This window comes from Ctenocephalides felis, unplaced genomic scaffold (genome assembly GCF_003426905.1).
Source record: "Ctenocephalides felis isolate EL2017-DRISC unplaced genomic scaffold, ASM342690v1 CF-g0.4_SCAFFOLD_03572, whole genome shotgun sequence".
In the NCBI taxonomy this organism is placed as follows: Eukaryota; Metazoa; Arthropoda; class Insecta; order Siphonaptera; family Pulicidae; genus Ctenocephalides; species Ctenocephalides felis.
This window is the reverse complement of record NW_020539726.1, coordinates 43,033,948-43,057,559: the sequence shown is the minus strand read 5'-3', so window position 1 is coordinate 43,057,559 and position 23,612 is coordinate 43,033,948. Positions and strand designations below refer to the sequence as shown.

The 23,612-nt window shown below is 30.5% G+C and overlaps 1 protein-coding gene across 2 annotated transcripts in view; it reads right to left on the bottom strand.

Moving 5' to 3' along the window:
* Window positions 1-5,070: 5,070 nt before the first annotated feature.
* LOC113387541 (uridine-cytidine kinase-like 1) overlaps window positions 5,071-23,612 on the bottom strand; it is a 44,660-nt gene continuing 26,118 nt past the window's right edge. Inside the window, exons 2-12 of one of the 2 annotated variants that reach the window (XM_026624871.1) lie at window positions 18,020-18,168; window positions 17,775-17,942; window positions 13,241-13,347; window positions 13,009-13,179; window positions 12,799-12,935; window positions 12,529-12,715; window positions 10,690-10,939; window positions 10,476-10,621; window positions 7,834-8,031; window positions 5,448-5,577; window positions 5,071-5,180 (exon numbers count right to left, since the gene is read on the bottom strand). In XM_026624871.1, coding sequence (XP_026480656.1) covers window positions 5,464-5,577; window positions 7,834-8,031; window positions 10,476-10,621; window positions 10,690-10,939; window positions 12,529-12,715; window positions 12,799-12,935; window positions 13,009-13,179; window positions 13,241-13,347; window positions 17,775-17,942; window positions 18,020-18,168 — 1,627 coding nt within the window. In that variant the 3' untranslated portion in view covers window positions 5,071-5,180; window positions 5,448-5,463. The remainder of the gene's footprint in view (window positions 5,181-5,447; window positions 5,578-7,833; window positions 8,032-10,475; window positions 10,622-10,689; window positions 10,940-12,528; window positions 12,716-12,798; window positions 12,936-13,008; window positions 13,180-13,240; window positions 13,348-17,774; window positions 17,943-18,019; window positions 18,169-23,612) is intronic. The other variant, XM_026624872.1, reaches the window with a different exon arrangement.

The window sequence follows — 23,612 nt, the reverse complement described above, 5'->3', positions numbered from 1 at the left end:
TTTATTTTTTTTTGATCAGTCGATTTAATTACACATATCGTGAAGTTTATGTAACTTGCCTCAAGGCAAAATACCTATACCAACTAGTTTAAAATTCTACATTAGAACTATAAACTTTCTTATACATTATTATTTCTTTTTTGAATGTTCTCGGCCCCATCTTTCGAATGACATATGTGTAATAATGTCGGCTATCAGTGTTGCAAAGCGAAACGGTTTTGTGGCCCGTGGCTACAAAATAAATAAATACATAATCAGATAAACCGGTGTGTGAGTTAAAGGCAAAAAGGCAAAAAGAGAAGAGAAAACGAGATGCGAGCTGATCAGAGATCAAATGATTTATTTATCAATGATTTCGAAGGCACAAGACTCTGTGGGGTTTCTCGACCAACCATAGGACAGGGTTAGAAATTAAATCAGAGACCCGAAATTCAGACATTATTAGAATACATTTTTTTAACAGGGATCAGAACTACATGCTTTATGAGCCTGAGTATTTTTTTTCGAAATCCTTTTTTTCTAAGGTATGCCAAAATATTCAGAAAGCCTCTGAAACGTAAAGATATATAAAAATTTTCATTTTCGATTTTTTTGCAATTACTATAACTTGCCCTATGGAAAGTTAATAAGTAATTAGAGTATTATTTATAGTTTTTTATTTGATTATTTATTGAAAATTGGTTAAAATGACTTGATTTGAATCATATTCCGGGTGATCATATTTCGATCAGCATGATGTCAAGCAGTAAGGACATCGGTTTTCACTTGGAAATATAGACAGCAGTATATTTTCAAGAGAAAATAGCCCTTACTAAGCATTATTGCATCAATAAAAAGTGATTACTACTGCTTAATTGTTTATAATTGTTATAATAATCTTATATAGAGATGGGACAACTGCCCATCTATAAAAAACAAATATAGTTTGTAATAAAATTCATCTCATAGAGCCTTAAGTTCCCTGTTCAAAATCCCTTATATATAAAATTCTTCTGTAATGATGTATGTAAATATACTCCTCATAACGATTATTCTGATTTTGATAAATCTTTCTGAAGTTTGTTAAGGAAATTATTTTGAATTTTTTGAATTACAGAAATATAGTCAGATTATAGAAATAAATGGAAACAATTTCAAAAAACGACATATCATTGTTTGACATTGAAATTTCTTTGAAATATTGTTTGGCATTGAAAACAATGAAAAATGCCATCTGCCAAAAATGCCAATTTCCTTATGAGCCTAGACAATATTAGAATATGTGTTATAATTCATGATTATGAATAAGAAAAATGAAATGTCTACATTATTATTGCCGAAAAACAGCTGAGATGTGCCAGAAATTAAATAATATAGATACAATATATGTATGGCAGATTGAATGATACCCACACGAACAGGATTTGACAAATTAATCACTTAAAAAATGGAATTAGTATTAATCAGGGCCAGTCCAACTTTGAATGCGACAACACATGATTCGGATATGAAATTTTCAATATGGTTTTTTTTCCATATAATTTAAGAAATATATAATTTCTTTGCATCTTTTACTAATCTTGGCACGATACTTTTAAATACGTTAAAATTCACTTTAAAACAACAAATAGGAAAGTGAAGATGAATACATACGATTCGGCACTTACGATATCAATTAGAAGAAGTTTAAGATGCAATTTTGGATCTCAAAGAATAGTAAAAAAATAAATTAAATAATCCCACACAGTACCATGTTATATTATGTTATTTTCAATGATGACAGGCTAGATTTTTTTTTGCTCTCTATGATTAGTTTAATAAAAATAAATCGCATTAAATGCCTAAAATAAATAAGTAAAAGTTCAAAAGCCAAATATTAATTAATGATAATAATTTTTAATAATAAACAATTAAAACAAATAAAATGATAGGAGGGAGTGGGCGCTAGAAAAAAAATGATATGCGGGCGCTGAGGACCCCAGGAGCGTCCCTGGTAATAATGTATATTAAATTATTACTATGAAAAATGTAATCTAGATATATAATTATTAACAACCAGTTAAAATATGATACGAGATTATAAAAATTAAATCCGACATTATTGGAGCAATTATTTAGGGTGAAAAAATCCAATGAATTTTTTCTGAATTGTTATATCGTTTAAAAGACTTCAATTTCCAATATAGTGTGGAAATTGAGTCATCATTTTTTTAAGCAATTCCACATATGTATATCTAATACTGACAAGAATTATATTTGAGATCTTCAACCACAAGTCGAAATTTGTTATCATACTGCTTGATATAGAGCTGATTTTTCATCATTGTACACCGATGATAGAGCCCGTCGTGGAGTAATAATTAAGAATCAGGACTAGTACAAACTAGCTAGTCAACTATCCACACCAACCTCGGTCAGCTCGATACAAAGCAGCATGATAAAAAAAAATCCATATGCGGTTATAGATCTTAAATATAATCTCAAGTGAAAACTGCCTGATTATCCAGGTTGTAGAATGAGTACATTTCCAGAAGTTGCTCCAAGCCAACATCCACTTAAGTCATAAATCAAATTATACGTAATCAAAATACAACAACTTTAGCCATTATTTATAACCGTAATTCACAAGTTAAAAATCGATTCCAGTTTTATGATTTATCGATCTGATTGATTGATAAATTAGTCAATTACAAAATCGCGCCGCAAGCAAATCGAAATTGCATCCACTTATTGAATTATACTTGGAAGAAAGTCTTTTTGCCTGCCAACAGGCCCAAAAAGATATTGAACTTCCCGCAGGGCAAGTTATAGTAATCGCAAAAAAATCGAAAATAATTTTTTTATATATCTCTACGTTTCAGAGGTTTCTGAACATTTTGGCACACGTTAGAAAAAATTGATGTATGTGTGTGTGTGCGGATACAAATTTCGTCGACGATTTCGGGAACACGGATAAAGCGATTTGAATAATTAAAAAAACATTCGATTCATATTGATAAAGAGACTTCTGCTGATTAGTTTTCGGCAAGGCAGGTCTAGCCGTTCCGAAAATATTGGCCAAAAAGTGCCAAAACGGTAACTCAGTTTTTAAGAGAACGAACGTCTGATTTTAAAAGATTCAAAAAACATTTTACTTGTATTAACAGGATGAAGACTGGTCAAATTTTCATAAAGGCCGGTCTAGCGATTTCGGAGATCTAGTAAAAAAGTAAAAAAAATGCCATTGGCGGTCAAAAATGATCATTAGACATATGCACATCAAATTATCAGATATTTTATAGAGATTTTAACAATAAGTATAAATTTTGTTCACATTCCGATGGGTTCCGTACCAATGTTTATCCGTTAGACGGCGACGCGTCGCTTACGCGCTTCGATATTTCGCCTCTATGCAGTTAAAGCAGTACGATTGCTTTGAAAAAAAGTTCCGAATTTCCAAAATATTTCAAAATAAATTTTTCTTCAAAATGTCTTTTTTTTCAAAAAAAAGTGAATTTTTGGTCAAAATTTAGTTTCTCAAAAATCAATTTTTCAGAGTAAATTTTTTTCAAAAATGTTAATTTTAAAAAAAAAAAAATTTTTGGTACAGAAGTCCCAGCAATTTGCCTCAAGGCACGATGCCATGCGCCCCACTGGTTTAAAAGTTCCTTCGTAATGCTCCTGAAATTTATACTGCATTTGTATCACATTGTAGGTCTTGTAAAATAACAGTACGAAGGTCTGTAATGCTAGGTCTCCAATTATAGAATACAATTTTTTGGCCAAAGAAACGTTTTTATGATACCATCATATTTATATTAGTAAAAACTAGACACAATTTTCTAAAATCAATTAAAAACTGTTATACACGTTTGGGTATTAAAATTTTGAGTAAATTTAGGGAATTTAGGGACATTTTTTTACATTTTTTCAACCATCTTGGAATTTTTGTTTCGGAATTCTAGATTTATTCATATTAGTAAAAACTAGATAAAATTTACAAAAATCTAGTAAAAAGTGTTTTTTACACTTGAATATCAAAATTTTGAGTAAAACAGGTTGAAACAGTTATTTGCTGCCAAAACAATTAGGAAAATAGAATTTAGGACGTTCTTTTACAGTTCATCAAATAATTTGATTCAAAATTTTTGTTTTGTTCCGGACTTCTTGCTTAATTCATATTATAAGAAACTAGATAAAATGTATTCAGTAAAAAGTTTTACATAGACTTGGATATCGAAATTTTAAATAAAACACAAACTGATGGAAGTAGTTATAAGAACAGTTTGTTTGACCGAATGAACTATTAAAAGTTATAATGTACTGAATATTATATTTGAAATATTTAGGATTCAGGATAGGTACCATAAAGAGTACTGTTATTGTTGCAAACATTTTTTATATTATTCATCTTTACATAATTGTCTCCATTCATATATATAACCCAAGAACACATTGAAACAGATTTCTATATACAAATTTATCAAAAATTTACATCATTAGAATATACATACACATAAATAAATATATATGTATATATAATATATATATATATATATATATATATATATATATATTAATTTGGAAATATAAACAAACAACACTCTTTTTTGCACTAATTTATTAAATAATAATTTTCACAAACGTTTCGAGACTAGGTTTGTCTCATCATCAGTGTGTTATAATTTAAAATTTAAAAATATGGAAACCTAAATTAGCATTATGCGTTATCCGTTACAAGTCATTCGATATACTAAGTATATCATATGAGGAGTATCGAACGACTTGTAACGGATAACACATAATGCTAATTTAGGTTTCCTATTTTTAAATTTTAAATTATAACACACTGATGATGAGAAAAACCTAGTCTCGAAACGTTTGTGAAAATTATTATTTAATAAATTAGTGCAAAAAAGAGTGTTGTTTGTTCATATTTCCAAATTAATATCTATTTATCCACTCAGAATACATTTGTTTATATATATATCATATATATATATATATATATATATATATATACATGTATGTATACTAATTTAAATACTCTTTAGTTTCTAAGTACAGTCCTATCCGTAACATTTGTAATATATATAAATAATAAGTACCTCAACGACTGCAATAAAATGCTTCTCAATACACATTTGTCCAAAACTGTTGTAACTCGTGTACATTTTATAAAAATACATGACATCATGACATTCAAATAGCTTCATCTTCATCTATAATGATACCACGTTAAAATCCAAAAAAATTTAAACAATCAATAAATACTCATAATCACAAAATAATTTTAAATATCTTCAGTCAAAAATCTTATGCATCAGTCAACGATAAAAATTAAAGCTCACCCTCTCTATACTCATATAATTAAGTTATTCTCTTTTTCCTTAGTCTCTAAATAAATAACTCAGATAATAATATTGTATCGATAAGTAATAAAGTAAATAAGTAGTAGTAAAATATTTAGGTATAAAAAAAAACTTTACTTAAACCTTAAGGAAATTATTTAGATCGACGGTTCGGTTCCGAAGTACCTGTCGCCGAAATTTCCATTCCTGGCAGTACGTAGAAGTTTTCATTAATTTCGGGATCCAGGGCCGATGTTATAATACGGACCTGGAAAAGAAAAATATATATATGATGAATAAACTATTGACATAGTATTTCTATATATTCTCATATATAAAATTCTTCTGTAATGGTGAATGAAAGGATAATTCTCCTAAACGATTATTCGGATTTTGATAAATCTGAATTTAGTTGAGGGATTTTTTTAGGATTTTTTGATATATAGAAATATAGTTAGATTGTAGAAATAAATGGAAAAAATTACAAAAAAACCGCTTATCACTGATTAACATTGAAAATATTTGAGGCATTATTTGATATTTAAAACAAATGAAGAATGTCATCTGCCAAACATTTCCATTCACTTATAGACAAAGACAATATTAAAATATAGTATATTTATGATTATTAATAAGAAAAATGTTATGTTTACATTATTATTGCCGAATAGTAGCTGAGATGTGCCAAAAATTAAAATAATATAAGATACAGTATATGGTTTGGCAGATGAACAGTCTGCGCATGCGTCTGACGGTTATGGACTCTCAGTGATTGCACATATAATTCAATTTGACAGATTATTATTTATAACTTCCCGTAGGGTAGTTTTAGTAATGAGCCGAAAATCGAAATCAATTTTTTTTTACATTTCTTCAAGTTTTGAAGGTTCCTGAACATTTTGGTATATGCATCTGTGTTTGTATGGATACAGTTTTTCGTCCACGTTTTCGAGCGCACGGGTCAACCGATTTGAATGGTTCAAAAAACATTCGATTCCTATTGATAGTTAGATGTGCTGTCAGATGTGCTAAGTTTTTGTCAAAGGCAGGTCCAGCCGTTACGGAAATATGGGGCCAAGAGTGCAGAAAATACAAATCGAGTTTTTGAGAGAACGGAGTATCGGATTTGAATGATACAAAAAAACATTCAGTTCGTAATGATGGGGAGAAGTGGTGATTAGTTTTTGTCAAAGGCAGGTCCAGTCATTTCGGAGATACGGAGCTAAATGTGCAAAAAATGGCAGTTTTTGAGAGAACTAAGCATCCGATTTTAATGATCCAAAAACTTTCTGCTTGTTTTGACGAAACAATTGCTAGTGGGATTTTTTTAAATTTCAAAATTTATTTTTTTTACTAACTTATAACACTTATATACTTTAAAGTAATGATTTTAACTTTGCAATTCGGTTTATATAAGTCTTATAAACATTAGATAAGGTTGTTTCGACCAATTCATGAGCTCTTATATTTTGTCTGTAAAATAAGAATAATGATAATTATCGTATTTATAATAATATATTTGAAAAAATTTGAGATTCCTCCAACATTTCATTGAGGCGCGGGAAGTTCCAGCAATTTGCCTTAAGGCAAATGGATGCCTTAAGGTTACCATACACCGCCAGTTTATATCTTGAACTAGTTCCTTTTATTTCTTTTTTATTAATTCTAGTCCTAAATTTTCTAGTTAATAATTTAGTCCTAAATTTTCACAATCTTACAGCAAACCCCTATTTTGTAATAGTTATTTTAGTAATCAAATAATTTTTCATCTTGTGTGCAGTCATTGAATGTTCTTAACTTAATTTAGTTCAGATTTTTTTGGGTTTATAAAAAAGCTTATGTTTTTACTTCAAAAAACAATATATATTCATCAAGTGTTATTCTACTCTAACACTTTTTTTTACTTTGAATACTTTTTAATTTGAACTTTCTTATAACATAACAGTCATTTTAATAGTCGCATCATTTTTCATTTAGCTCGATAACTGATTAATTATCGTCTTTTTTGTGAACGTTTTTCATTGATTTTTGATCAAAATTTGTCTGAGTCTATTAAATCTCTTAAATTTATCCGCTCTATCCACTGCAACATTTTCTAAACAATTCTTAGATAATAGATAAACAAAAAATCACGAAAAATCACGTGGGGGAGGGATGGATCTAGTAAGATATCACGTGTATTTATTTTTTACCTAAATTTTCAAAAAAAAAAAAAAACTACGTTCTTACGATTCAAAAAGTTTCTTCAGAATATTGTACTTATCTAAAAATACACGTGATATTTGGTGGAGGAGAGGGGAGGTAATTCTAAATATCACGACGTATCACCAAGGGGGAGAGGGGAGTCCAAAAATCCTTAAAAAATCGATCACGTGATTATGGACGCCCCCTGTATATACCATGCACTTCTATGTTCAAAATCAGTTATTTTTTATACTAAAAATTATCTAGAAATATTTTTGCCGGGCCAGCTGGTATATATATATATATATATATATATATATATTGTCATTACTATTATTACCTGTGGAAAAGCATAGGCTATAGAATGCACACCGATCTCGGCCATCAGTAAAGAAACCACAAAAACATTCGATTCAGGGACATCGTGATCCAAAAGAATCCTTATGGCCATCATCGCAGCTGCTCCTGTGGCAACTGTTGCATCCATCAGTATCACTTTGTAATCTTTTATATCTTTTGGCAGTCTTAGATAATATAACTAGAAAGGGAAATAAATAACAATCACAATAAACTTATATATATAAAATTCGTCTGTAATGATGTATGTAAATATACTCCTCCTAAACGATTATTCCGATTTGGATAAATCTTTCTGAAGTTTGTTAAGGAATTTTTTTAGGATGTATCTGGTTATAAAAATATAGTAATGTTGTAGAAATAAATGGAAAAAAATTGTAAAAATCAGCGTCCCTGGTAATATTATATAATAAATTATTACTAAGAAAAATGTAATTTAGACATTATAATCACTAAGAACTAGTTAAAATGTATTACGAGGTTATAAAAATTAAAGGCGACATTATTATTGGAGCAATTATTTTGGGTGGAAAAATCCAAGATGGTATTGTACTTTTACCGCTACTATATATTAATTTTTTTCTGAATTTGTTATACCGTTTAAAAGACTTCAATTTCAATGATTACCGTGAGAAATGAGACTCATCATTAAATTCCCGTAGGGCAAGTTATAGTAATCGCAAAAAAATCGAAAATGAAAATTTTTGCATTTCTCGACGTTTCAAAGGTTTCTGAACATTTTGGCATACCTTAGAAAAAATGGATGTATGTGTGTGCGTGTATGTATGTGTGTGCGGATACAAATTTTCGTCGGCGATTTCGGGAACACGGATGAAGCAATTTGAATAATTCAAAAAACATTCGATTCGTATTGATAAAGAGACGTGCTGATTAGTTTTTGGCGAAGGCAGGTCTAGACGTTTCGGAGATATGAGGCAAAAAGTGACAAAAACGGTAACTCAGTTTTTAAGAGAACGGAGAGTTCGATTTTAATAATTTAAAAAACATTTTACTTGTATTGACAAGATGAAGAATTGGTCAAATTTTCATGAAGGCAGGTATAGCAGTTTCGGAGATCTAGTAAAAAAGTAAAAAAAATGCCATTCGGCGGTTAAAAATGATCATTAGACATATGCACATCAAATTATTAGATATTTTATAGAGATTTTAACAATAAGTATGAATTTTGTTTTTACATTTCTATGAGTTCCGTACCAGTGTTTACGCGTTAGACGGCGACGCGGCGCTTACGCGCTTTGATATTTCGTCTTTATGCAGTTAAAACAGTACGGTTGCTTTGAAAAAAAGTTCAGAATTTCCAAAATATTTCAAAATAAATGATTTAAGATATAATGATTTAATACGGTTCGAAATTCTATTAAAAGTTTCAAATTATTGATCAACTTTTATTGATTATTATTACTGATTATTTTTAATTACTCGAACTTTGAATTGCGGTACGGGAAGTTCCAGCAATTTCCCTTAAGGCACGATGCCCTAATTGCCTTAAGACAGAATTCCACTTACAGCTAGTTTTATTTAAAGCAGTTCCTACATTTAACATCACTTATTTTGGTATGCACAGTAATTTATTATCATTTTTAGGTAAACAGTAAATATTAGTATAGGATATCAAAAAATTGTAGGCGTGGGCACATGACAATGTCTGTCGGGTCATCTAGTATAATTATATAACTAAACTAGCTGTAAGTGGAATTCTGTCTTAAGGCAATTAAGGCATCGTGCCTTAAGGCAAATTGCTGGAACTTCCCGTACCAATTTTTTTTTTTTTTAAAACGATTAAGATTTTTGAAAAAAATTTACTTCCTTTATTACTTATTTACTTTTTTTTAAAAAAATATTTTTTTTTTTTTTTTTTTTTTTTGAAAAAAAAATGTTTTATTTTATTTTGACATATTTTGGAAGATCTAAACTTTTTTTCAAAGCAATCGTACTACTTTAACTGCATAAAGACGAAATATCAAAGCGCGTAAGCGCCGCGTCGCCGTCTAACGCGTAAACATTGGTACGGAACCCATAGAAATGTAAACCAAAATTATACTTATTGTTAAAATCTCTATAAAATATCTGATAATTTGATTTGCATATGTCTAATGATCATTTTTAACCGCCGAATGGCATTTTTTTTTACTTTTTTCATTAGATCTCCGAAACCGCTAGACCTGCCTTTATGAAAATTTGATCGGTTCTTCATCTTGTCAATACAAGTAAAATGTTTTTTGAATTATTCAAATCGGACGCTCCGTTCTCTTAAAAACTGAGTTACCGTTTTCGGCACTTTTTGCCCCGTATCTTCAGAACGGCTAGACCTGCCTTCGCCAAAAACTAATCAGCACGTCTCCTTATCAATACGAATCAAATGTTTTTTGAATTATTCAAATCGGTTGATCGGTGTTCCCGAAATCGTCGACGATAATTTGTATCCGCACATACATACAACACACACACACACACACACACACACCACACACACACACACATCCATTTTTTCTAAGGTATGCCAAAATGTTAAGAAACCTCTGAAACGTAAAGATATATAAAAATTTTCATTTTCGATTTTTTTGCGATTACTATAACTTGCCCTACGGGAAGTTAAAAAAGTACCTCTGGTTCACCAGTCATCCTATTCGTCTGTATCAGAATTTTACCAATCCTGATATCTTTACAAACATCACAAACGGCTTGTTCCATAGTTTCACCAGCTCTTAAAATCGACACACCACAGATTTTATTGCTGGCACCAGATTTACCTAAAATAAAAAAAATTAAAATCACAACATTATATAAATCATTTTCCTTACCCATCTGTTTCCCTTACCCTGATATTGTATTCCCTGAGGAGTCTCGACGGTGACATCCTTGAAAGGCAGAAAACTCAATGCAAACTCTATCACGAGCCTTATTAATCTCTTCGAGTAGAATATGAATTCGTCTCTGGGAGTGTGTTTGCATCTTATGAATGTATGAAGGCCTCTGACTTGAGGACTCGCTGGTAATAAATGCAGTGATTTAGGCAACGGTTGGCCCATGTGGGCGTGGGCCAGTTTTTCACGGAGTTTGAAACCTCTCTGAAAAAAATAGACATATATATACTAGCTGACCCGGCAAACGTTGTTTTGCTGAGTAAGGTATATTCTAAACAATTTCTAGAGGATCAAAAATATTAATTCTTTAAGTGTATAAGAAGGATGTGTTGTTTGAATGCTATATACAATGAGGTATTATAAAAACAATAAACCCCATTAGTTTGTCTATATTTTGTCAATTCAATCAAACTGGAAGTTTTATACACTTTTTATTGAAAACATGGTATAATCCAATCCAAGTCTTTTTTTTGGTCTTTCGACTTACTGATTATGTTTCAAGTTTTTCACATTCTTTTTGAATTCTGGATTTTTTGTATAATTGTAAATAATACTAATAATCTTATACAAAATTTTCAAATTTCTGCGAAGAGAGATAGAAAATGAATTAAGTATTTCTTGTTTGACCTGCTTTTTGAAAAGTTTCAAGTAACATTCGAGGAATTAAAGTAAATAAAATGTATATATGTAGAGTAGGGCGAGGCACAAAGGTCAAATTTGACTTTGAGCAAATAGTAATTATATTAAAACAAATCAACCAATTATATCACAACAAATAACACATTTCTAACGAACAATTATCTGACTACGTTCAGTAAAACTGCCAGCTACTTCATCATCGTAGAAATATGCTTTTTTGATGTCTTTCAAAAATTTGTCATCTAGACCTTTTTACCCTATAGGCGGAGTAACTGGGATCTGCCAGGTGGCAAACAGGTTTAATGTCATATTTTAATTTTAAAGGTATTTTACAAAATAATTACATTTTTAACTAATGCTGAAAAACTACCAACGGAAGAAAATACTTTTATTATGGACTTTCAAAGATTGCCGTTTATCTCCCGATAGCAGGGTCATAAGATGCTTAACTTTACTGGTTTTTGGCACATCGGTGGTGGACCTTTTTAACCCCGGACCTTCATATATTTCTATCTATTCTTCGATAAATTCTGGGAAATTATAACTGGGAAAATGTTATTCGACAAAATGTCCCTTTGATCGATGCCAAATTTAGGTTCTGAATTTAAATTACATAAATAAAAAATAATATAACCTGGAAAATGTTTTATAAATACCAATGAGTATATAATTATACAAATGAGTTCTTTCAGAGCACCGTGTTTGAGAAAAATATGTGAAAAAGTGCATTTTCATATTAACATTTCAAAAAAGTTGATATTTTGAGTTTCTAGTAACACTTGCTATACATTTAATAACGTTTTTGTGCTTAAATATAACTACAAACAAAACTACTTACTACTATTTGATCATAATTAAATAATATACACGTAAAACATCCTATTAAAAGTTTGACATTTGACGTAATAGCCACCGTTCATTGTTTCATTTTAAATTACGCTTCTACAAAAAATGTTCAAATTAAAAATGTAAAGTTTCTACTTAGATTTTGAAATAATATTTCACCTTTCCGACAACCTACTGATTAGCACGAATTGTTCAAGACTAAGACTGGCCAAATCGGTTTAGCCGTTTTCGAGTTTTAGCGGATCATTTTATCGAGAGCTCCATTTTTATATATAAGAAATATATATTGAATATTCCGATTCACTTACGATTTGTAATTGAGCTTGGACATGCTGCACAATCAATTGTATAGCGACTGTGTTCTCACCACCCCGAGGCACAATTATATCAGCATGTGCCATCGTGGGTGCTATGTAATTTGCATATGAAGGTTTGACCATCGTACTGTATTGTTTGAGGACACCTTCCAGATCTCTACCTCTTTCAGTAATATCACTAGGAAAAAGAAAACATGATAAACTCTGAATTTTAAATGTTGATGTCTAGATGCATATATATGTATATATGTCCTTTATTACCGTTTGAGTCTTCGAGCCAATCGAATATCAGCATCAGTATCCACAAAAATCTTCATATCGAGCATCTTCAATATATCGGGGCTGTGGAAAGTCAAGATGCCTTCGAATATTATCACATTAGCGCCATACATTGTTTTCTAAATATTATCATCACAATGAATGGTTACAAAAACAGAACATTTCTATGAAAATCACTACTGGTTTAATTACCGTTCTGTTCTCTCTCGAGTGTGTAACGAAATTATAAATCGGCACGTCGACTTTCTTGCCCTCTTTCAGTCTTTGCAACACTTTCGACATAAGTTCGATGTCGAAGGCGTCCGGGTGATCGAAGTTGTACTCGTTGCTTTCGGCCAAGTGGTGCTGCTTCTCATTTAAAACCTAGATGGTAATAATATTATTTATTACCGTTGTTGGATATGTATTTGATAATAGTATGTACCTTGTAAAAGCTGTCCATCGATAACAGTGTTACCCAAGGGACACCTAACGATTCAATAATCTTGGTGGCAACTGTAGTTTTACCCGAAGCACTTCCACCACATATACCTACGACAAAAAACTATAATAGAACTAGTAGTAAGTGGCATTTTGCCTTAAGGCAAGTTGCATGAACTTTCCAAAAAGTGACTTAATCAACTTGATAAAGTCATTGATATTATTAACTTCCCGTAGGGTAAGTTATAGTAATGGCCCGATAATTGAAAATGAAAATTTTTGCATATTTTCACGTTTTGAAGGTTTCTGAACCCTTTACTGGGGTACTTCAGAGAAAATGGATGTGTGTGTGTGTTTTGTATGCCCGCATTTTTTCGTTCACGTTTTCGGGCGCACGAATCAACCGATTAGAAAGATTCAAAAAACATTCGATCCCAATTGATAGGGAGACGTGCTGATTAGTTTTTGGCAGAGGCAGGTCCAGCAGTTACGGAGATAAAGAGCAAAAAGTGCAGAAAATAGAAATCGAGCTTTCGAGAGAACGGAGCATCCGATTTGAATTATCTAGAAAACATTCAATTTGTGATGATTGGGAGAAATGGTAATTAGTTTTTGGCAAAAACAGATCCAGCCGTTTCGGAGATACCGAGCTAAATGTGCAAAAAATGGTAGTTTTTGAGAGAACTAAAAGAGAAACTCCGATTTGAATTATTCAAAGAACTTTCTGCTTGTTTTGACAAAATAATTGCTTTTGGAAAAAAAATATTACAACTTTTTTTTTTTCAAATTAAAAAAAAAAATGTATATCGAAAATAATGCAGATTTTAATTTTAATTCCGGCTAAAGTTTTAATGCTAACTTATATACTTTAAATAAATAACTTCGTAATTCAGTTTATATAATTCTTATAAATATTAGACAATGTTACAGTATTTATTTAAAATAATCTATTTGAAAACATTTAATATTCCTGGAAAATTTCGTTACGGTATGGGAAGTTCCAGCAATTTGCCTTAAGGCACGATGCCATACACAACTTGTTTAATGATTTAAATTAATAGTAACATTTTTTACATAACTAGAGATGTTTTTTAGACTCATTATTCCTGACTTGAAAAAAAATGGCTTTCAAATTTGTAGTATTCAAATTTTGACTCATCACATCACAAAAGCGATAATTTTTTTCCAAACTTTGATGAAGTTCGCAAAAATTTTAGTATGTTCTTTAGGACCATCATCGTCTATCAACATAAAAAATTACATTGAAAAAAATTTTCAATGTAAACAAACGGCTCGGCCGATCTTTGTCCAAAAGTAATCAGTACAATTCTGAAATAATTGATTGAATTAAAAGAATATCCTTCGAACAGTTTTTTGATTTTTTAAAATCGATTCGGTAGTATGAGCTTAAATGTGGACGAAAAGTTTAACACTTTTTTCCAAATTACAAAGAAACGGCTCGGCCGATCGTCGCACCAAACTGAGAAATAATAATCCTCATCGAGATATATCAAATGGCTTTTAAATTTCTGAAATCGGTTTAGGCGTTTTTGAGAAAACGTCGATGAAAGGTCTAATTTTGACAAATGCCAAAAAATGATACTAATTCTTGCAAACTTTGAAGAATTTTTAAAATTAAACGACTTGTCGTAGGGCCTTAATATTTTAGTATGATCTATAAGACTATGGTATCTACCGTCAAAAAAAAAGATAAAAATCATCGATAAAAAAATTTTCAACACTTTATTACAAGAAAACGGCCCGGCCGATCTTTACTAAAAACTAATCAGCACGATTCCCAACCAATATTTCTCAAACGGTTTTTGAATCTTCAAAATCGTTTCAGAATTGCGAGCTAAAACGTGGACGGAAAATCACTTTTATGCTATTTATAAAGAAACGGCTTGGCTGATCATCGCACAAAACTGACAAACAATAGTCCTCATCGAGATACATCGAGTGGCTTTTAAATTTTTGAAATTGGTCCAGCCGTTTTTGAGAAAACGTCGATTTATGGCCAACACACATACACACACATACATACTTTTTCCTTAAATTTGGTCTCATTCGATTCAGAATGGCTTGAATCGTCGAGAAAACATAAAATTAGCGAATCGGATTTTTTGATGCAAACATAAAAGTCTCCTTCGGGAAGTTAATACATATATAATATGACAAAGGTAAAGCAAGGTAGAAATTTATCTTTAACAAAATCTCAAATACGTTCTCACAAAAATATATAATAGAAAACAAATTTAACATTTAAAGTACATGTATTTCAAGAATCAGTTTTTTTAAAAGAGTAGTGAAATTTGGACACAGTACACCTTCTGTTGAGTGTGAAAAAACACTAAAACAGTATAAAGCACAGTTGTTCTGTGTTCACCCCCATGGTTACGACTTTTGCTTCAATATCTATCATACTAAAATTATTAAAAATTCTAATTAACTACTGCAATATTGCAGTCTATGGAAGTATAATTTTTAATATTTAAATGCAATGTTATAATAATGATTGAAAATTTTTAAAATGTTACATAATAATCATTTGGACGACTTGCTGACTCATACAATAGTTTATTTATTTATTTATTCATAAGCAAGCCGTAATCAATAACTAGCTGTAAATGGAATTCTGTCTTGAGGCAATTAAGGCATCGTGCCTTTAGGCAAATTGCTGGAACTTCCCGTACCAAAAATTATTATTTTTTTAAAAACGATTAACATTTTTGAAAAAATTTTACTTCGAAAAAATAAGATTTTTAGAAACTATATATTGGACAAAAAATTATTTTTTATGAAAAAAAAAATTAAAAAAAAAAAATAAAATATTTTTTTTTTTTTGAAAAAAAATGTTTTCTTTATTTTGACATATGTTGGAAGATCTGGACTTTTTTTCAAAGCAATCGTACTGCTTTAACTGCATAGAGACAAAATATAAAGCGCGTATTACGCCGCGTCGCTGTCTAACGGGTAAACATTGGTACGGAACCCATAGGAATGTAAACAAAATTTATACTTATTGTTAAAATCTCTATAAAATATCTGATAATTTGATGTGCATATGTCTAATGATCATTTTTGACCGCCAAATGGCATTTTTTTTTTACTTTTTTTGTTATATCTCCGAAACCGCTAGACCTGCCCCTATGAAAATTTGATCAATTCTTCATCTTGTCAATACAAGTAAAATGTTTTTTGAATTATTAAAATCGGATGCTCCGTTCTCTTAAAAACATAGGTAGCGTTTTTGGCACTTTTTGTCCCATATCTTCGGAACGGCTAGACCTGCCTCCGCCAAAAACTAATCAGCACGTCTTCTTATCAATACGAATCGAATGTTTTTTGAATTATTTAAATTGCTTCATCCGCGTTCCCGAAATCGTCCACGAAAATTTGTATCCGCACACACATACATACTACGCACACACACACACACACACACACACACACACATACATCCATTTTTTCTAAGGTATGCCAAAATATTCAGAAACCTCTGAAACGTAAAGATATATAAAAATTTTCATTTTCGATTTTTTTGCGATTACTATAACTTACCCTACGGGAAGTTAATAATAGATATTATTTCAGGCTCTTGTCAAGCTTATTCATAGTTAATATTAAAAGGATAGTAATTTTATAATAATCATAGTAGCTGCACGAATTTCGCTTCTGAAAAAAAGAGCTGAAAAAAAGCATTCGAACATTAAATACAATGTTCATCATCAAGTTCATCATATTAGAGTCTATTTGACCATCAGTCAAGCTCAAAATTCTTGCCCAAGGTTGAAAGTTATACTCATTTAAAACCGTAAAAAATTTAAATTAATAAAAACATAAAAATAAAAAAAAAATAATGGTTGTACAGGCGATCAAATGGTCAGACTTATAGATACAGGATAAGGACTATGCAAGAAAATAGTTATTGAATTCAAATTGAGAAAATTCAGTAATGTCATAAAAAGCTATGTCTTTAAAAAGTTTAACTAGGGAAGCATGAAATTTTTTGCTGTCTAAGTTTCGGATATTGAGTGGAAGTTTATTCATAAGCTGAATACCTAGACCGTCGATCGTATTGAAAGAGTTGGCTAATTTCTATGTGCGCGCCTTAATAAGTTTGTGTCTACTGTTGTAGTTTGAGGAGGACGAAGCTATATCAAAAAGTTTCGAATTGTTTTTGATTAAAGATAATGGAATATTACACAGGCCAACAAAAAAACTTTTTTTTTGGTGCCTCAAATGTAAGAGCTAATGTAAATGTTGTATCTAACTCAATTGATGCAATTTTTTTATAATAAAGTTACTTTTCATCGAAAAAACAGCGAGAACTTAGTTGCGCACCTAATATCGTAAAATATATCATATATATCGTATCTTGAAAACTAAAGCTCATAGAAAAAAACCAATGTCATTTTTGAAATCAGCGCCCCAAATATACTTAAAAACAGTATTAAAATCGTTTGCACCATTTTCTTTGTTGACCTGTGTTATAGTTCTTGCAAAAAATAATCTCGTACCGTAAATATCTTTATTACCTATGACAAATGGTTCGACTTGCTGTCCTGCACAATCGTACCAGGGCGGCCTACCAGCCGTGTATATAGTCCTATGGTGCGTTTGAATAATTGACTCCGCGGCAGTCTTCTTCGATTGGGACATGGACGTGGTCCTCTGTCTCCTGGGTCTCGGAGACCTCTGAGAACCTGAGATAATTAATATAGTAGTGGGTAACTATTTAAATTTATCTTTGAATTTGAATTTATCGTTGTCTTCCATTTACCCGAAGACACTTGTCTGGGCGATTTGGTGCCCGACACGTGTGGCACAGTCGTGGGTGAGGCTGGACATTGCGTCTCTGGTGTGAGGTCGTCTGCATCTCCTATGAACACCGTGTCGGTTATGTCGAGGGCCAAATCGCTCTTCTCATCGCTGAAAAGGAGGAAAATAAGTGAAAATTAAAATGGATAATGATAAAAATAAATATACTGTAAATAACGGACGAGTAATGGCGAAACATCACGTCGTACAGTAAGGGGTCTAGTATGATATCACGTGTATTTAATTACCTGAATTTAAATAAAACCCAAAATTTAAAAAATGATCCAATTTTTTTTTAATATTTCTAGGTACTAATGATAAACGTGTAGTTGGGTAGGGGATATCATCACATATCACCAAGGGGAAATCCAAAAATTCTTAAAAACCGATCACGTGATAGCAAAAATAGAAAATATTGAATCTGAAAATAACGATTCTTTATGGATGAATAATGAGGTAAAGTTGTTGTAGGGTAAGTTATTGTAATGGGCCGAATATCTAATATGAAATTTTTGCATCTTTTCACGTTCCAGAGGTTTCTGAACATTTTGGCATATCTCAGAAAAATATATGTGTGTATAAGAGGAGACATTTTTTGTCGACGATGGATGAACCGATTTGAAAAATTTCAAAATCAATCGATTCCTATTGATAGGGAGAAGTGGTGATTAGTTTTTGGTAAAGGCAGGTCCAACCGTTTCGAAGATACGGAGTAAAGAGTGCAAAAATTAGAAACCCAGTTTTTAAGAGAACAGAGTATCCGATTTGAATGATCCAAAAACCATTCTGCTTGTGTTGGCAAAATATTTGTTTTTGGCGAGAAAATTTTTAATTCCAATTTTTTCCATTTTTTTTGTATATCGTAAATAATTTAGATTTTAATTTTAATTCTGGCTAAAGTTCTAAAGCTAATTACTTTAAATAAATAATTTTAACTTTGTATTTCAGTTTATATAATTCTTATAAATACTAGACAATCTTAAATTATTTATACCAATCTATTTTATATACCTATAACACAACATTTATTATTCCTCGATCATTTCGTTACGGTACGGGAGGTTCCAGCAATTTGCCTTTAGGTACGATGCCATACACCACTAGTTAAATCATTTTATAATGAGTTTAGAATCTTTAATTTTCATGAAATGAATATTAACCCTTTTTCTTCCAGAGTGTTTGACCACCGATGTACGAGCCAGCAAGCCGCCCCGTGTATTTGCAATTCAAAATATTAAAAAAAAATTAATCATTATTGATAAAAATGTATTTAAAACCATAATAACGAGTTCCAAATAATTTAACTCAGAGTCATAAATATTGAAACAAAATTCGTTTAATTAGATGTCGCCTATAGGCGACATTCGTACATACTGGTCGCCATGTGGATGTCGCCTATAGACGACGCTCGTAGCGTTTTTTATTTTTATTACTATTGGTACGGAAACTTAAATCACGTACAATATGAAAACTAAAATACAGATTTTTTTTAATTTGAAACGTAAATTAATCAAATATAAATTTATAATTTATAATTCGATGGATTTTATAAAAATTCAATACTTCTGTTATAATTAAAAATGTTTATAATTAGAAATAAATTATCGAACTTGTTTATGATAACATAAAATCATGGAGACAATTGTAATCTATGAAAGAGAAACTGGTTTGGACCAGTGCTAATAACACTTTCCTTAATAATATATAAGAGTATTTTCTTTAATATTTGTTAAAATGGAGCAAAGCCTAATAATAAGATTTAAGATAAGATTTTTTTTATATCTTTCGCAAAATATTTAGTATCGATATTTTTTATGTGAGCAAATAAGCTTAAAAGGATTTCTCTCTCCGCAGTCCATTTATACAAATTAATATTATTTAGGTTTATTTTTAGCAAACTGGCATTGATGGCGATCGCGTTCCACTTTCATACAATTATATACGTTTAAATATATATATATATATATATATATATATATATTATATATATATATTATATAAGCACGTGTACGGTCTAAAATATTAGTCTAAAATCGGTATAAATCACTTGAGATTGAGGAGATTTCGTTTAAAATAACTTTTGAACGCATGGGAACGATTTCTGAATCACCATTTTCGCCACGAAGACAAATTTAACTATAAAAAAATAATTTAATTAATAAAAATAGTGGAAGTACATATTTTTTGGCACAAAATTGTGTTGCTGCTAGTTTAAGTTTTTACACGTTTTTAATATAAAACTGGATTTGCAACAATGTTTGGACTTTGAGGACGCCTAGTAAGATATCAGGTGTATTTATTGTGAATATAAACGTGAATATAAAAAAACTCCAAAATTAAAAAAAAAAAAAACAAAATTTTTAGGATTTTTTCTAGGTACACACAATCTAGGTACCATGGATGCGTATCTTTGAAAATATGAAAAAACAAAAACGGCTTTGAAAATATGAGCCCTAAAATTCTTAATAATTAATTAATGGAATCCACTTTTGCCAATTTGGTCTCACTAGTTTAAACCAAGCATTTTAACTAATTTAACAATTAACTATTTACCCCCATTAAATAAATGGAAAAGTACGTTATGTTTTACAACTTTCGACAACTTCTTACGTGGCATAATTTATTTATGTAGTTTTGTTTAAACAAGGCGACATTTTTTTCGCAGAAATGACAAAGCAAACTTGTTAGAAGACGTCAGAGTTTGTTTTGAGTTTCTTAGAAAAAACGGATCGACTGAATTAATTGTCAGAGGTTAATAGAATCATTTGCAAAACACACAAACAATAAAATATATATATACACTAGAGCTAGCCGATTTGTATGGCTCAAAAAAGTCGCTGAGGCACATATGATTTTCGGATACTAGGGATACTTAATAAGATACTTTTCTGAAGAAACCATACCTCTAAAAAGAATTCTGATGTCCGCAAAGTGAGTTAGTAAGAGTAAACTTTATTTAATCTAAAATTAGTAAAATCGCCGTACATAAATGTGATGAAAATAGTGCAACAGATAACTACTTTGACTATTCATATTGTGAGAACGCGTAGAAAAATATATTAAATAATTCTTAATCAATTCTTTAAATAAAATGAGCATAAAAGTTTAATACAGATTACTTTATAGTGTGTAATCTATAAATATCATTTTGCTAAAAGCAGGTAATCACAAATATATTTTTTTTTGCAAAAAATAATGCACGGATCTGGAGGTAGTACAAAAAACTGCTCAGAGGATGAGTATATCTTGCAAAAAAAGGATCATGTTGGATAGCACTTACTTGTTAATTATGACGAAAAATATCATATAATTCAAGTAATGTATATTACTTCTTTAAAAAAAACGAATAAATGTAACAATATTTATTATAAAATCATTATCTCTAGCATGTTTTTTTAAATTCTTGGAATGTAACCGCTCTTTTTGTAATAGTTCTTTGTACGGGGGTAACCTGTATATAAAATAAGAAATTAAAACTTCTAATCTTGAAAAACCAACTTTTTTGTTTACAATTTTATGGTATAATGAAATATAATATTAGTTTATATATAAACTATCCTATTACAACGTTTGCAAAAGTTTTCGCATATTTTGCATATATCACACACGTATGCATTTCGTATTTGCAATAGAACACCTTGGTTTACATTTTGCTCTTATCTGTTTATTCGACTTATCGTTATTCCTGCAACTGCGAAATACTATATTTCGAAAAATAAATATTAAATAACGTTATAATCAAAATACTATATAATTTTGCGATAATAAAAAAATAACATACAACACAGTAAAAAGTAAATAATAATAACATTTATTTATACAATTTGAGTTATATATAGTTTTTAAACTCTTATTATATATAGAATTTAACCTCTTTTTTTCACTCACGAATTCCGAAATTTATATGAATTTTGCCGCCGGAGCGACGGCATCCGAGTGGAAAGGGTTAAAGTTTGCCAAGAGCAGCCGGACATCCCCGTGTGCGAAAGAGAGAGCAAGCACATTTACAACAGCATAGTGTGTGTGCGAAAGTGAACGAGTACGTGTGAGAAAGACTAAATCAATTCAAACTAACTGTAAGTGGAATTCTGTCTTAAGGCAATTAAGGCATCGTGCCTTAAGGCAAATTGCTGGAACTTCCCGTACCAAAAAGTATTATTTTTTTAAAAACGATTAACATTTTTGAAAAAAAATTACTTCGAAAAAATTAGATTTTTGAGAAACTATAAATTTGACAAAAATTACTTTTTAAAAAAAATTTTTTTTTTTAACATATTTTGGAAATTCTGAACTTTTTTTCAAAGCAATCGTACTGCTTGAACTGCATAGAGACGAAATGTCAAAAAGCGCGCAAGTGCCGCGCCGCCGTCTAACGCATAAGCATGGTCGGAACGCCATAGAAATGTAAAAAAAATTATACTTATTGTTAAAATCTCTATAAAATATCTGATAATTTGATGTGCATATGTCTAATGATCATTTTAACCGCCGAATTGCATTTTTTTTACTTTTTTAATTAAGTCTCCGAAACCGCTAGACCTGCCTTCATGAAATCATCAATTCTTCATCTTGTCAATGCAAGTAAAATGGTTTTTTGAATTATTCAAATCGGACGCTCCGTTCTCTTAAAAACTGAGTTTACCATTTTCGGCACTTTTTGCCCCGTATCTTCGTAACGGCTAGACCTGCCTTCGCCAAAAACTAATCAGCACGTCTCCTTATCAATACGAATCGAATGTTTTTTGAATTATTCAAATCGGTTCATCCGTGTTCCCGAAATCGTCGACGAAAATTTGTATCCGCACACACATACATACACGCACACACACACACATGCATACATCCACTTTTTCTAAGGTATGCGAAAATGTTCAGAAGGTATTTAAACGTAAAGATATATAAAAATTTTCATTTTCGATTTTTTTGCGATTACTATAACTTGCCCTACGGAAAGTTAATAAATAGTTATCAAACAAATAGTTCAAAATATTTTCTTATCATATGATTTTTGTTATTTATTATTATTATTATTAACCGTGACGACCTTGTCTCGTCGTCCAGTCAGTCAGAGTTTATTAGTAAACAGTAATCGATATTCGAGATGGAGGAGTGGAAGGTCAATAAAAGTAATGGATTCATTAATTATTCATGAGCCCATTTTATATTGTATAGATGTATTGAACCCGCCGAAACGACAATAACAATACGATATTGTCGAAAACAAAACAATCGAACAGCTGATTGAAATATGGGGCATACGAAATTGTTGGTGAAAACAAATCAATAGACGTCATCGATGTAATTGATTGTTAATTGCTTGTATCAATTAATTATTTATTTTATTAATAATGGACAAAATTGTTAGACACATTTTTGTGTAATATTATATATTATAATTCAAATGTGCCGCCATTACTATTAGTGATGTTGGCAATAATGTTCCCCTACTATAACTATGTATCCGCCATCTTATATTTATGTTGATGTTAAAACTAAGTAAAATAGCTTTCTTCTTGCTGAACAGCGATACAAGTAACATTTAAAATAAACTGAGT